The sequence below is a fragment of the Mauremys mutica genome, chromosome 2 (assembly GCF_020497125.1).
Source record: "Mauremys mutica isolate MM-2020 ecotype Southern chromosome 2, ASM2049712v1, whole genome shotgun sequence".
NCBI lineage: Eukaryota > Metazoa > Chordata > Testudines > Geoemydidae > Mauremys > Mauremys mutica.
In genome coordinates, this window is record NC_059073.1 from 114,569,258 (window position 1) to 114,585,691 (window position 16,434).

The 16,434-nt window shown below is 40.3% G+C and overlaps 1 protein-coding gene across 4 annotated transcripts; it reads left to right on the forward strand.

Annotated features, from left to right (window-relative positions):
* The first annotated feature begins 554 nt into the window (after window positions 1-554).
* RBM24 (RNA binding motif protein 24) lies at window positions 555-11,996 on the forward strand. 4 transcript variants are annotated; one of them, XM_045002924.1, is made up of 4 exons: window positions 555-1,230; window positions 2,218-2,341; window positions 3,606-3,660; window positions 3,991-4,246. In XM_045002924.1, exons 1-4 carry the CDS (start codon window positions 1,063-1,065, stop codon window positions 4,010-4,012), a joined length of 369 nt encoding a protein of 122 aa, XP_044858859.1. In that variant the 5' UTR covers window positions 555-1,062; the 3' UTR covers window positions 4,013-4,246. The 4 variants fall into 4 exon arrangements, with proteins under 4 accessions (XP_044858859.1, XP_044858860.1, XP_044858857.1 ...); XM_045002922.1 differs by lacking the exon at window positions 3,991-4,246 and adding an exon at window positions 9,791-11,996 and having other exon boundaries at window positions 565-1,230; XM_045002923.1 differs by lacking the exon at window positions 3,991-4,246 and adding an exon at window positions 9,791-11,996 and having other exon boundaries at window positions 1,078-1,207.
* Window positions 11,997-16,434: the final 4,438 nt, after the last annotated feature.

Consider the following 16,434-nt stretch of genomic DNA (forward strand, 5'->3'; position numbering starts at 1 on the left):
TAGTAGTACTAAGAGGGGTGTGGGGGAGCAGAAGTGAATAGCTTTGGTTTCCCACTACTACGCTGATGCACAACTGTCTTTCACTCACCTTTCTTTCCTGTTATGTCCTTTTCTTTCCTATAACCTTTTCCCCCTTCCTGCCTCTCTACTACCAATCTCCCACCTCGAATTCCCCTACCTGTATGGCACAGGGAGGAGTCCTGTGACTGTGATAGACACCCCTGGGGCTCTGAGCCCCCATCCCTGCCCCTCAGCGCTCTCTAGGTCTCTTCTTTCTCTCCAGTGGTGATTGCTAAAGGAAAAGGGGGCGAGTGAAGAGAAGGGCCGAGGAAGCTACTCTACCAGCGTCCAATGCTCCCACCGCCAGGGGAGACAGGAGCGGGAGCGGCGATATTGCAGGACAGTGGCAGCTGAAGCAGAAACCTCACCCCAGGGTGTGAGCGAGCCCTGCCACAGAGCAGCCTCAGGGCCCTTCTCACTCACACCAGGCCGGGAGAATCCGCCTCTCCTGCTCGGGCGGCTCCTGTCCCGAAGCGGAAACCTGAGCGTGCAGCGCTTCTCTCGGGTCCTTCCCTGCTGCCGGGCACACGAGAAGAGACTCAGCCCCCCAGCTGTTCGCAACAGCTGTGTGTCCGCTCCAGCTGCCAAGCGGGCCAATAGGCGGAGAAGGGCCCGCCCCTAGTGAGGGAGGCGGAGGATCCCAGGGTGCCCCGGCTTTTAGGGGAAAGCAAACAGGGAAAAGCCACTCCGTTGTTAGCGTCCGGGCCCTGCATTTCTCTCCAGTAGCTGCTGCCGCTGCCAGACTGGACTTTCTCCATCCTCCTCTTCTAACACCTACCTCAAAATTGCTGGAGGCTGCGGGGCTCTCTCCCTGAAAGTAGGAGGAGGAGGCGGCAGCGGCGGATTGGTTTGCAAAAGGGAACGCAGTGTAGTTGAAAAAGGGGTTTCACTCCGGAATAAGCCCCTCTCCCACCACGTGTAAACGCACCCAGGCGCGCACTACTCTCCCCGTTTGTTTGCCTAGAGCTGTCCGGCTGGCAGGGCCAGCGAACGACGCGGAAGATGCACACGACCCAGAAGGACACCACTTACACCAAGATCTTTGTCGGGGGCCTTCCTTATCACACCACCGACTCCAGCCTGCGCAAGTACTTCGAGGTGTTCGGGGAGATCGAGGAAGCCGTAGTCATCACCGACAGGCAGACCGGCAAGTCCCGGGGATACGGATTTGTAAGTCGTGGGGGTGTTTCTCTGGGGGATCGTTTTTGCCGCTGCTGCTTCCAGCGGGTGGAAACTTGCTGCTGGGTGGTACTGGGGCTACGTTGCATCGTTTTTCAGTTTGGATCCGCTTTGTGGGTGGGAGGGATCAGACCGCTTTCTGGGGAAACTAAAACAAGCTGGGAAGCCAGCATTGTCTCGCCTGTGGGGGTGGGAAGACAGGTGAAGCCGGATAAGCGCCTGAATCCGGAGAGAAACTTCTTGTGAGGCAAAGGCCAGCATGCTGCTGCACCGTAGATCCAGAGGGCAGCTCTAGATAAAGGGTTTGTCTGATTGAGGGGGGGGGGGGAGGGTACTGTGTTTTGAGGAGTTATTTAATTTTTCTGAGGGAGGGGGAAAGGATCGGGAATCCCTAATGATGGGGATTTGGATCGTCGTTTGCACATGAAAAGTTAGGTGCAGATTTCTGGTAACAAATTAGGCTAGCTGGTTGTTTACTGATATGACTTAGAAGTTTTATCTGTGGTAGTACAGGGGGCTCCTATACATGTACACATCCCTGATATTATACTGCAGCAAACTGGAAGCTTAAAATAACCTGATTTCTGTGTCTGTTTACCAATTAAGCACAGAACAATGGAAAATAAAGGTATTTTTTGTACTTCAATGAGTTTTAAGCTGAAGAACTAAGGTCCCTTTATTTCTGAATGACCTTAACACAAGGGGATTTAATGTGCTTTAACTAATGCATTTTAACTTCTTGGGCCTTTCATTAATTCCTGTTAAAGTTCAGTCTCTTCATGTAAACAAACCCGATTTATCTTAATTATTCAAACAAGCCCATTAGTTTTGTACCAAAAACATCTAGGGAGATGAAGCTTCATATTTTCCATGCTGTCTTTTTTGGTGGGGGAAGCTGGTTGTTTTAGTGAAAAGGTGAATTCTGCTTCTTTTTCAATGGAAAAGGTGGTTTAATTCATAGCATTGTATATTGTTAAGGTCACCATGGCTGATAGAGCAGCTGCTGAAAGGGCTTGCAAAGATCCCAATCCTATCATTGATGGCAGGAAGGCCAATGTGAACCTGGCATACCTGGGAGCAAAACCAAGGATAATGCAACCAGGTGAGGAAAGTCTCTTTCTCTCTTTTCTCCCTCCCCTGCCCTTCAACAAAGTTTCTGAGAAGAACAAAACTTCAGTCTGAGTTAAAATTATAAAAAAAAAAAAAAAAAGTCTCTCTCAGGCAATGCCACCACTTTCCATGGAGTATTGTGTGTGTGTGTGTGTGTGTGTGTGTTTTAATGTTGTATGTAATCCATAACTTGTTGGCTAGCTGTAAAAATGCTTTCATAAAAACTAAAGGTGTGCATGTGTACTGTACATAGAGGAATGCATGTCCCCTTTGAGAAATTTCCTCCATACAGAATTTCCATTTTGTTGGACACTATATTATGAATAAAATGACAAACACAATGTACAGCATAATTGAGGTAAAAGATTATTGCTAGGATACAGGCACTTCTAGATGTGCCCAGTCTTATTAACACAGTCGGTCTCCTAATGGGAACTTCTAAAACACATGGAATCTATTGCACTGAATGAAAAAAGGAATGGATTTATCTCAAGGCCAGATCAGATCCAAAACCCACTCACTGATTTCATGCCCTGTCCAATACCACAGCTTCACAGCAAAATAAATGGGAATATAGTAGTGCATTAATGTTCATATTTTAAAGGGGCCAGAGTGTGACCCCCCCTTACTGATGTTGGTGGGCTGTTAGTCACATGAGTAGACCCATTAACTTCAGTGGAAATACTCAGGTGACTAAATACTCACACTGGTGGGTACCTAGTCACCTATGTGAGTACTTAGTTACCTGAGTATTCCCACTGAAGTTAATGGGTCTACTCACATGACTAAGGGGCTTGCAATCAGGCCCAATATGAATATTTCAGGAAGTAAGAAGTCAGTGTATATTACAGTATGAGTAATTCTACCCTTATGTTTGCATGCATGGCTCCTAATGAAGTCTGTAGAAACCACATATATGCATCCAGTTACAATCCAATTTATAATTCTTAGGCTTTAGAGTTAAGGACTAGACTTTGCTGCTAGAAAACATTTGCTTTTAAATAACAGTTAAATGAAATTCTCCTAGTTGTTGCCAAATAAGTTGTCTTTTTGACAATTGGCAGGAGTCACGATCATGTACCTCTGCTTTAAATTGTAAAAAAAATTATCCAAAGCACTCATTCTGTAACCTGTGGGTCTTTGCTCTTTTTTGAACATCTTTACTAGTGCTTGTTAGTGAAGATTCCTGTGTGTATAGCATAAATAAGCAGCTGATGGAATGCTCATATAGAGAATGTGATGTGTTTTGTTGGTAGGTTTTGCCTTTGGTGTTCAGCATCTTCATCCAGCTCTCATACAGAGGCCTTTTGGGTAAGTCTATAAAACAGGTCCACAAACAAAGTGTAACCTTGGATGGCCTCTCACAGTACTGTCACTGACTTTATAATGCTGCCATTCAAATTTCCAGACTTAAAAACATATACCTTGTAAATATGTTCTCTTTGGTAATGCTCTAAAGACCACAGCTGAGTTGAGTTGTGTATACAAAGTATGCAGCCCTCCCAACCCAAGTGGCTCAGACTCATGCCACGCTCTGATAAAAGAAAGTGGTATGACTTTATACAAGATCGCTGTGCCCCCCATTTATTTATTTTTTCCCCAGCTTGACTCAATGTTATTTATCTCTTTCTAATCTGACAGGGATCGTTTACAGTTAAGATAACTGATCAGAAGGATATGATGATAAGAGGTGGAATAGTTCTGTTTGGAATTAAACACTGTAACCAGTAGACTCAAACACAAACAAGCTAAAATGGTGATTAACGATGCATGTATGTTTTTTCATATAGTCAATAGACCTCCGTGTGCTTTTTTTATTTATTTATTTTTTACAGAAATGAAGTGGTGTTGATAGCTAAACTGTGTGCTTTTATTTAATTGAAAAAGCTGTAGTGAAAGTTTTTTGGGACTCCTCTTAATTTTGTTTTTGTTGTTGAGGAGTGTTGACTTTGCCATGGGGAGCAAAGGGACTCTTTTTTTTCTTGCTTTCAAGCTGTAGCCTGTGACTTTTTTTTTAACCATATTCGTATTTTGTATTGAGTGCTAAATTGTGTGACATCTTGATTTTTTTTAATAAAGAAAATCAACATATTGCTTGCATGTTTATAGTTCTTGGTTTTGTTCCTTGAGAGGGGTATGAAGCGGTGTGGAGCTCTTTTGATTAACATTGTGCTTCCACTTGGGCTTTCTAATTCCAGTCTTTAACTTCTCCATCAGACTTTAATATGTAGTGCATTTCCTTTTTTTTGTTTGTTTTTTTTAAAAAAACAAGTATACTATTCCTAAGTACTTCTAACACTTGCTTTTTATAGACCTAAAATTAGGAGGTGAAGTCTGCTTAAATTTTCTGTCCTGTACCACCTCACTAATTCATGCTGACTGGGTCACTGCAAAATAATGAATTTTGCTAATTTAATAAATAAGCTAACAAAGCAGGAGAATGCATCAAAGGATGTAATTTGTTCAATTACTTGACAAGTGTAGATTTAAGATACTGTATCTTGGTATTATGAAATGGCAGTAGCTGCTCCATAGTTAAAGTTGAAGCTAGCTTTCCATTAGAAGTTGATCATTTTCCTTTTGGAAAAGCTGTGGGGATGGGAAATCAGTCTTCCAGAAACTTCACATACAACATCTTATCTCACAGTAGAGTGGCTTAGTGGTTTTTTGGGAAGCATGGTACTAATCAGGGAACTACTTTTGAAAATGTATCTGAAGCTCAATTATGTTTTTTTTCCCCGCTTCTTATAATATCCCCAGATATGTGTTGCTGGCTTTGTTGGAGGGAAGTATCTCTTAATATTCTTGGAGAAATGGTGGGGAAAGTGAAAAGAATATGATAATAATTTGATGCTCACACTAAGGGAGGGGTTATTTTAGAAGGCCATGAAAGTAGGGTTACAAAGAGGAGCTGGTGGAATGAGAAGGGATCAGCTGTGAGGAAAAGAGGAAGTACTTGCCTAGCATAGTAAGAAAGGAGGAACTCTGACTATATACTGCTTAAGGGACTTAATAAAAATGGATGCTCTTCTCCAATCCATCAGCCTTTTCTGGTTCTAACACACTGTATATCAATCTGAATTAGAGGGATACTTTGCAAAAAGGGGTGGTATGTGCTTTAAACTGGTATTCATTTTTATCCTTGTTCCCTGCACCTTTTCTGTTACCTCCAGTTACAAGCGATTATACAATCTACCTTCATGTTCAAGAGATGCACTTCCAATAATCTCCCACTAAACTCTGCATATATTTTAGGGGATAAAGTTAAGGCTGGGGAGAGCAGTGAAAACTGAGTGGAGTAATAGTGATGACTGTATGAGAAAGGGGAACAGGCTGGGTTATGTAAGGGCTCATTTTTCAGACATTTTAATGTTTGGGTCTGCTAAAAAGGATAGAATTTTTCTGTAAAGAGTAATATTTTGAGGTGATAGCTGGGCTCCATTGAAACATACTTTGAGTTTTAATTTTTTTCTGTGAATACTAGTAAGTGTACTTCCATATAATATGTAAAAGTAAGTAATATGGAACCTCAGAACTGTCCTCTGTAAAAGGGAGAGAGTGCCATTTTTGCATGTGAATTAATTAGCAAAGTGCAAATTAGTGAGGTTCTACTTTGCTCTTGTCAGCAGTGCTCTATCAGAGTTCCACCTTTCAGACAAAATGCAGTTACTTTCAGCATCATATTACATCAGATTTAGTGGGAGAATATACTTACTTCTGAGTACGGTACCCCCCTCCCCTCTCCTCCCCGCTTTACTCTAGCTAAGAGAAGAGATGTTAGTTCCTGTTCATAAAATACTCATAGTTCTGGTTTATATTTTCTATGCTATAGAGGTTAATTCCCTCAACCCAAGTAACATTTCCTGATCTCATCCCCTCTTTACATCCAGAATCTCACTTACTATATGTGTGAGACCTGGCATGCTGAATCTGATCACAATCATAGAAATGTAGGTCAGGAAGGGACCTTGAAGAGTTCAGTGTTGGTTACTTATCCCATTGTGACTCATAAAAGTATAGCTGTATATTGAAACACCAAATGCTGCTACTGAATTCATTTTGAATTAATGTGTTTTTTTTTTTTAAAGATCTTTATTTTGTTCCATTGAGGTAGCTTTTCTTCCTTTGCATGCATAATTACCACTTAACATCAGTGGAAAATTACATGCATGAAGGGAGAGGTGGACATAAGATATGAATAGTTAGATCTTTTTCCCTGTTTGTCTAAGGACTGATCCTGAAGTAAATGGAAAAGTTCCCACCGACTTCAGTGAGAGCCGAATTAAGTCCCAAGAGGACAAGCTGGCCAACAAATGGTTAGCTGATATCAAACACTTGCTAAGTCACCTCTAAGTTTTACAAAATCCTAATAATTGATTATTAAGGGATGGAGGGAAGAGTTCTGACCTCAATTGATAATTATAAGATCTGTGTAACATCAGGCAGCTGATCATTTTGAAACAGTTGTGAAATGAAACTGCCATGGTCAAAGAAAACCGAATGTATATATTTTTCAAGATCCTGCAGAAGGCATTGAGCACAAACTTAACCCCCAAAACATGCTTGGTTCTCTTAGTGTGTGTATATAACTCTTGTTCTGGTATAAGAAGGCTGTTCAATAATGAACTTTGAATTAAATCTGCTAGTTAATTGTACTTACAAAGAACTGATGAAGCAATGCAAGATCCAGAATAGAAGGAACAGGTCTCATGCACAGTCCAGTAACTACTAGTTCAAGAATTCAGTGGTATCACAATTGTTCTGTCCATTAATACTGAATTCCTATGTATTGCAGCTATTCCAGATCAGCCTAGGCTGTCTTTTTGTTTCAGTTGTATTTTGTATGCATAACACTTACTATAATATATTTGGCAGTTTACTGTAAGCTGTTACTTATACAGCTACTGTAGTATTAAACCTAATCAACGTTCCAACTTTGCAAAAGTATTCTTGCAGCTTAGGTTAATGAAAATCTTAAGTCTAATGGCAAGAGTACATGTATACACCAAAATTATTTGGTGCTAAACATTGCCTTTTTTCTTTCTTTAAGGCAGTAGCTTGAGGCAATAAACTTATGTAGTACAAAATGGAAAAAGATTCCTTGCCATAAGACCATTGTATAATTAAAATATTGTCCCAATATTATAATGTCTGTTATAAAGTAGTACTCTTTTTATAAAAACCTGACTGTTTTATTAAGGTGTCCCAGCACAATGGGAAACTGAGGTCAAAAGATTAAAGAGCAGTGTTTCAGTGTCATTGAAATGTATGCATGCTTGCCTTTGCAGTAGATAGACGTTTACTTTGGCCTTATAAAGTCATTTTACTCTGCTTGAAACCCTTGTCTCATGACAGATGGATCAAAAATAGCCCCACTGCAGCTTACACTGTCAATCACCATATCTGAAACAGCATGATGGTGGGGGGCCTGCACAGGGTTCATGTATAATGCAGACTAAAATGCTGTTGTAAAGGGATAGTTTCGTAATTCACCACCTGTTTTATTTCTTGGCTTAAAGGAAACAAGTCACAAGGGTTTAAGTGGGAGCATGTGTATCTTTCAGTCTGGTTTTAAAAAAGAAGTTAAGTACATGTACAAGTGTTCTAAGAAATCCTCGGTAACGTCATTTGTGTTTGCACAGAGAGAGATCTAGAAATGTAGTATGTATTACTGACTTCTTACTGTTTTAAAGTAATATTTAAGCCATAACTACTGCTGCCCATTTGCTTCTACGTGGATGTTAAACTGACTGTTGGGTGTTAAGTTTTTATAATTTAAAAAGCCAGTCAGATTTAATGCTTTGTCTTTTATCTTGGGATGAATTTAGTTGACAGTGTCCCATTTAATTGAACTGTTGACAACTGGAAGTAAAACAGTTATTTTATTTTCAGAAAAACTGTCTGGCTCTTAAAGCTGGAGGAAGAGGACAAATGGTAGCTCGAAAATTGCAGCACGATGTTTACAATGTAAATATAATGCTAGAAGGCTGGAGTTGTCTTTAGACTCAGCCGGAAAGGGAAATTTTTAACTTTCATGCAAAGTCTAAGGCTCGGATGCTGCATTAGGAGCTGCAAAAGCAGACTTTGTGGCTGCGTAGAGCCCCACTGACTTCAGTCCACTCATGGACCCAATTGCAGGACTGAGGGATTAAGTGTATAATGAACGTGGTATTACTCTACTCTAAAGCACGTCTTTAATATGACATGAGACAGTGGAATGATGGGATTCATTTGTATGCAGATCTGTGTGATGTGAGAGGATTACTACTGATATCAAAAGTAGTTCAATCATGGGCTAGCAAGTTAAGGAAGCAAAGCTCTCTGATTTGGAGGAGGAAATGGGAAAGTGTATCTATTGACTTGTTCAAACAGTTATTTAATGAGCCATAAACTTGTTTTTTGCTTTTGTTAAACACCAGATCTATTTAGATTTAATCCTACCCCCATCTCCCAAAACTGTGCTGTATGTCTTGCATAGAAATAAACAAGCTGGCACAAAACAGGACATCAGTGGCCTGATAGTCAAACAGGTTTGACCCTTGTGTCCTTATGACCTTTACAAAAGTGTGATGCACATGTACTTAGGAATCACTGTTATGAATTTTAATAGCATCTATGTAGCTTCTCCTCAATGGCCTCTTGTGACCGAGTGAGCTGCACTATAGTTCGTTTGAAAAGTGTGATTCGTGCTGTGTTTACCACACTTGTGAACTTTAAACTCCTTTGTCGCCTGTGGTTTTTGGTTTTTTTTTGTTTTGTTTTTTAAATTTTTAATCAGGGTGACTGAGGTTGCAGAGAAATTAATGTGTGCTGAGTCTGCATAGCAATTTAAGTAGGGTTGCCACAATACAAATGTTTTTTTTAAATAAGATTCGGGGGTGGGGTGGGAGAGAGTGCTGGGCTACAGAATTGACCAACTAAAAAACTGTTTAGCTGCATTATTTACTACTGGCAAACTGATTACAGTGACTACACTGTCAAATTGCATAGCTGTTATAATAAAACCTGTATTCATAACAAAGAATTTTACTAATAGTCAATGAGGTTAGTTAGAATTAGGGCAACAAAATCACTTACAAATTATTTTAAAAATAAACAATCCAAGCTTGGATCTGGAATAAACAAATTTAGCTTTTTTACAGATGTCTTAAGCTGACATCCCAAATACTGGCCCTTCTAAAGATTTTAAAGTGAACACGTTTAGTGTTGCTTGATGGTGTTATGTTTAATGCTATTAAGTCATCTCCTAATGCTCGGCTTTTGAACAATGCATCTCTTTGTGCTATTGAAATGATACATTGGTGTATTAAATAAATGTAGCTATTGTGGCAACCCTATGCTCATAACAACAACTAAATTGAGTTTGTTTTAGTTCTGAATATGGAAATAGCACTTAAAATTCATAAGTTTTCCTCTAACTTTGTCTTCCATCTTTCAACAGGATACCTGCTCATTATGTCTATCCACAGGCTTTTGTGCAGCCAGGAGTTGTAATTCCACATGTCCAACCTACAGCAGCTGCTGCCTCCACCACACCTTACATTGATTACACTGGAGCGGCATATGCACAATACTCAGCTGCGGCAGCTGCTGCTGCCGCTGCTGCCTATGACCAGTACCCGTATGCAGCATCCCCAGCTGCTGCAGGATATGTCACTGCTGGGGGTTATGGCTATGCAGTCCAGCAACCACTCACTGCTGCAGCACCTGGGACAGCTGCTGCAGCCTTTGGTCAGTACCAGCCACAACAGCTGCAAACAGACCGCATGCAATAGCAGAGGGACTTGTGAAGAAAGATAGATCTCTTTCTTTCTCTTCCTTTTTTCCAGCCTTCCAATATAAGTAGTTAATAAGAGACAATTAACATTTAACTAAGCAGCTTTAAGAAAAGCTATGCTACTGCAAAGTTAAAGATTTTTTTTTTATTCCACTGTCTTCATACAGCATGCATCCAAATAATGTTGCTATTAGGGTAGGGAAGGGGTGGGGTAGGGTGGGGTGGGGGTACCAGTTTCAGGTATCAATTGAGAAGAAACATGTACTGTCATGAAAGCATGGCAGGAGTAACAATGGGACTTTATATTTAAAAAAATAAAAAGTAAATGTGTATTTTTTACAGTATCAGGGAAGCAAACTGCCTTTTACAAGTGAGAAAATATTATTTGAAAACGTTGAACCAGGGAAAAAATCAGTGAGCAATATGTAGCCTGTATCAAGTTTAATTTAAAAAAAATGTGTAAAGCACTGATTGTCATTTCTAGTTTTCACTGTGGCCTATAGAACTTTGTTTTAGTGAGAAAATATTTTCTCACTATCTCATTAATGGGCATCGAACAATCTGAGGAACATGGCCGGTTGATAAAATGGTGGACAGGCACCAAAGTTATTTTCTTATCTGTCCTCTGGATGAGTGGAACTATGGAGCAAGTGATGTGGAATTAATGGGCGCAACAGCTGTAGAGACAATCAATAACACAGACAGTTCTGGAAAGAACACATCACTTGTGCTCGTTTGATGAGCTTGTCACTTTCTAATCCCTCTCTCCATCCTGTTTCACTTTTGGGAAACTTTAACTGCTCATGTCAGCTATTCTGATTCTGAAATAGGATCAGCCCTTTACTACAACAGCCTTCTATATCTATTTATTGCATCTGTTCATGGTTTGTGAATAAAGGCAGGAAGAAGCTTGCTGAATTTAAACCTTTAAGAACTGTTTTAAGGGAACTTCTTTTTTTCCTTTTTTGAAACTTTGTACAATTTTAGTATCTATTTCAGAATATTTAAAAATATTTATTAGAGAACATACAGTATGAGACAACTTTTGTTACTGAGATTGCAGTTCTTCAAGGGTTAATGGTATGTGATTTATACTGTGCCTTAATTGTAATGCTATTTAAAAAAATATTTATTTTGAAAGTTTTACTATGCTGCGCTCTAAAGAAAGCAACTTTAGATGTGACACTGTAAAATTATGTATTCATCTCATGGCATAAATTATTTAGCAGGTTTAGATGTAGCATATTAAATATTAACCTAATCAATTAAAGATGTTGACTTGGATTTATTTAAATTCAGTACATGCACTGTATGAGGGTACTCTTAAATTAACACTTTTTAGGTTTTTACATTAAATATTGCTAGTTCCAGGCTTTTCCCTCTTAAGTATTTTTTTCATGTAGGCCTCTCAAATACATTAGTACAGGTTTTCTTTTTTCCACATATCTGTATGTAGACTATTTTTTCATTTGCTTGAGAATGCTGCTTTACATTGTCCTGTGAAACTGCAATACTTGCAATTTTTATTCTTGACCTAATTGGAATTTAATATTTTACACTGTATTGGATTTTTTTATACTTGAACAATTTCATACAAGGGAAGACAGAATAGCATTTTTATGGACTTTATCCAATGTCAATGGATTTATTTTAAGTATTCTGAATACTAGCCAGTGTTATATAATGTAGACATGACTCCTGTGCTATTTATTCAGTATGTATATTGCCTTATAACATTTCAGATCTTCTAATCTATCACTTGTATTAAATATAATAAAAAATATTGTTGCATCCAGTCTATTTACATTTGTGCTCAACTAGTATTGGATGTCTTCTAACTGTAATTAGAAGCCTTGACTTATTTGTAAAATTCCTGGACTGTGGGGAGAACAAGGTGTCACATATAATGGTTTCAGAGCTGCAGACTAATGTAAATGGAGCACTGTCAAATTATATTGAGCAAATCATAGAATACAGAGATGATGTAGGGTAGGAAATAAACTCTTTGGATTGAAAGTTATTAAACATTTAGTGCAAGGGAACATTTGAGGGAGGGTGCTGTTTTTTTTGTTTGTTTGTTTGTTTGTTTTCCTTTAACATTTCCCAACATTACAAATGGAAGCTTTGGAGAGTTCGGTGGTTAGCGTTAGTTCATGCTCTCTTGCAGAGCTCTTCTATCTGCTCATGATCAGCCCAAGTTGCTAATGACCAAAAACAGCTGCCATCCAACAACTAAGAGGAGCCTCATATGAAATGAATGGCAGCCTCAGCCAATGCTTACTGAACAAGTTATCCACATCCTGAAAATCACTACTGTACTATAATTGATGCTAATTGCTAAGATTGTAATGAAGAATGACAGAGCTGAAAGTTTGAGCATGGAGACTGACGTGCTCTCTCCTAGACATGGTCTCCCCTGCACACTGGAGTAGTATCGAGCACGCTTCCTCTGTTGCTACGTCTGCTGCATCAGTTCTGTGGGTGAAAGTTGCTCTCATACAGCAGGTCAACACAAGGTGTATGTGCACTGTTGGAGTCTTATCCTGCAGGCATGAGTTGGACTTCAGTGGTGCTGATTTTGGGGTAAATTTCACCTTGGGTGAATATAGGACTTAATTCTCCAGGACTGCTGCACTCACGTTCACAAGCATCAACTTCCCCTTCTAAACAAACAGTGAACTGCTCGTAGTCTAGTAGGGATGGGAGAGAGTGGGGCTGAACTGCCTCCTGTGGGATCACCTGAGATTCATGGGCTCAGGGAGAAAAATCTTTGCTTCTTCCTTGGGGATATATAAACACCCAGTAGAAGAATGAGTCAGAAATTCCTAGTTTAAACTCACTTAATTCTTTCCTACGTGTGTTAGGCCCACAGGGGCAAATAAGGGCCTAAATTCAGACATGGGATTGGCTAGCCTCAGAAATACCAATTCCTCCCAGAATGCAAGAAGAACACAGTGTCGCACTTCCTGAAGCTCAGTGGCATACTAGCCTCCCCTGCTGCACTGGGTCACCATAGAACATGGAAGGGGGGCGGGGGCGGGTTGGGGAGCAGGGTGCATAGTCATAGGCCCTACCTCTGTTCTTCCCTGCTGTTGAGGTGATGTGAACACCTGTGGGATATGAAGAGGGGACACACTGCACTCCAGGGATTGCTTTGTGACACGCCATTGCATGAGTTATGTAAGAGTAGAGAAAAGATTGTTGATTCAAGACCCTTTTAAATGTAAATCACTCTGGTACTACAGCTAAAATAACCTAGTGAAGAAATACAAACATTAAGGTTCCCACAGCAAAGTTAACTCAGGTGTGTTGCATGGACAGTATCTCCCATTTTTTTTTATTCTTAGTGTAGTATATTTTTATACTATAAAATGTGCATATTTGCTGACCCACTACATATGCAATATGACCATGCTAATATTGCTATTGGGACCTAAACTTCAGAATGTCTCTCTTTCTTTTATCTTTTTAAACTGTGCAACCTAAACCATTGCATTAACACAGATTTGTGCATTTAGTTGAGAGACAATAACTACACAACTAGCAATAAGTTATAAACAGTACAGTTCTGGAGTCTTACATTTTCACCCAACCCATAAATGATTTGGGTAAGTAACATTGAGTCTGAGTGTATGTATGTGTAGTTTTTGCTTTTTAAACACCCTTCCTGAAGAACAGATAATCTTAAAATCCAGAGCTTTGAGGTACTAGAATTAACATTGCTAGAGGAATTATAATTTTTTCATTCACTGATATTTGTATGTTGACATTTACAAGCTTAACTTGGTAGTAACATAGCTTTCTGTATTTAATTTTCTTGTTTTGTTTTAAAATGAAAGAAAGGAAAATACCCTACTAGCACTCTGGTATAGTGCAACTATTTAAACTGTGCTATCTCAATACTTATACACTAGCTGGGCTGCCATAGAGTTGAACAAAATACAGTTGTGCAACTTCATAGTACTGCGTGCAGTTACACAGTTAAAAACAGATACATTTTATTTTGCACCTGCATAAAAATACATTTTTTTAAGATCTACAAACTATTAAATTTATATCTGAAATTTTGAAGTTCAGGCTCCTTTTCAGTTATTTGTGCACAAGTAAACATCTAAACATTTTCAAAGCAGAAAGTATCCATTTCTTTTCTGTTCTCGTAACTCAAAAGCACGTAAGTGAAATTTCCTCAGACTTACAATAAAACAACCTCTGGGCAAAGTCTAAGCATATAAAGTTTAGCCTTCAGGGAATTTTTTGTAGAAGTAATGAATGAATGAAAACTGGGAATTGTGATAGAAGTTGAGTTCCAACTTTAAGTGTAGCATTAGCTCCTGTGAATGTAAGAATGAGGAGACTAGGATAACATAAGAAATGGAAAAATATTCTTCTTTTAAACACATATCAGTATTGTACAGCATCTGTGTGATAAGTTGGATATCAAGAAGACTTATTACAAGATACAAGTTTGGAAAGTTTGCATCCAGGTATATTGCTGAAAACAGTAGGGGGATGCTGTATGACTGAGCTTAGTTATTAGGGTAATGGCGGAGAAATGATCACAATCTTTCATGCTAGTGCTGGTAGAAGTCTTGCTTTCAAATTAGTATCTCAGTTGGCAGTAAGAATCCAAGGAGTATGTGTGCTGTATTGGCATGAACTGTGTGACAGGCTGACAATATCCTGGGTAAACTTTTATTGAATTAGGTTGAATGCCTTTGGGTCCACTGTATTAAAAATGCAATTGTGTGTGTGTGTTATTATGGAATTGTATGCAACTCCTCTAGGAGGAGGGGGATGATGATGCAATTCCTCTAGTTATCAGGTCTTGGAGAGGTTCATATAATAATTCCAACTGGATTCTCCAAGGACCAAAAGACAGATTTTTTTTTTTTTTTTTTATAAATAGCCTGGTTTTAAACACACTCCTGGCCGCCTTTCTGATCCAGTAAATGGACAAGACCTCTAGTCTACAGAAGGACCCAATCCTTATGGACGGGTTAGAAGGACTGGGCTAACAAGGCCGCATAAGACTGCATGCTTGTTCTGAGCTAGACCTATGATGAACTTGAAACCACAAGGAAACCCCTTGGGTGGGGTTAACATAAGAACGACCGTACTGGGTCAGACCAAAGGTCCATCTAGCCCAGTATCTGTCTACCGACAGTGGCCAACACCAGGTGCCCCAGAGGGAGTGAAGGACTGCTCCTCCCAGTGCCCATGTTAGGGTTGGGGTGATCTCTGGTAAGCTCACTGACATTGTATAAGTTCTTTTATTGTTTTTAATGTTTTCTCTGTAGTGCTTTTACCGTAAGAATAAAATAGGCTTGCATAAACAGCGCTGTCTGGTCACTATAACTGTGGGTGGTCATACTGTTTACCTTCTCTGAAGAGAAAGCAAGCAGGCCTGCTTTGGCAGCCAGCCTCTGCTGGGAATAACACAGTGAAGTCAGGGAGCTGTTCAGTTAGAAGGAAGAGACCTGTGTTTCCACCCCAGAGATGTGACTGCCGGGGGAGCCAGAAGCAGGGCCGCCCAGAGGCGGGGGCAAGTGGGGCAATTTGCCCCGGGCCCCGCAGGAGCCCCGTGAGCCGCTCCAGGTTTTCGGCGGCAGGCCCTTCACTCACTCCGGGTCTTTGGTGGTGGGTCCTTCAGTGCAGCAGAAGCCTCGGAGTGAGTGAAGGACCCGCCGCGGAAGTGCTGCTGAAGCCTCGGAGCGCCGCCTGGTGAATCCAAGCGCCACAAGTGGTGGGGGGAAAAAAAAAAAAGCTGTGATCGTCGGCACTTAGGCTGCTCTACCGCCGCCGCTTCATTCTTCGGCTGCATTTGGCAGCAGGTCCTTCCCTCTGAGAGGGACCCGCCGCTGAATTGCTGCCGAAGACCCGGCCCTACCCCAGGCCCCCTGAATTCTCTGGGCAGCCCTGGCCAGAAGCCTGAGAGCAGGTGCTGTTGCTGGACCCCTAAGGGGAAATACAGGTGCAGTACCCCTGGCCTATGACAAAATGGAACTAAGACAGTATCTTGTCATAAGCAGCAAGTGCAGACGCCTTTAAAGGCATATATGAGTTTTCACTGTGAGCTCAGCGTGAACTACAATGAAATGCTCACAGAGACAAATTACAAAAAAAAAAGCTCAATCTAAAGCTGAGAGCAAGAATTGATCAGGTATAATGTCAAATGGTAAGAAAAAAAATTGAAATATGGCGCAGAGTGCTCAAAGAAACCAGAAATATACAGAGAGTATCAGCCCTTCACAATGGCAGGAGCTCAGTTCTGAAACATAGTTGTTTTCAATCGATTGGCCAAGTTCTCC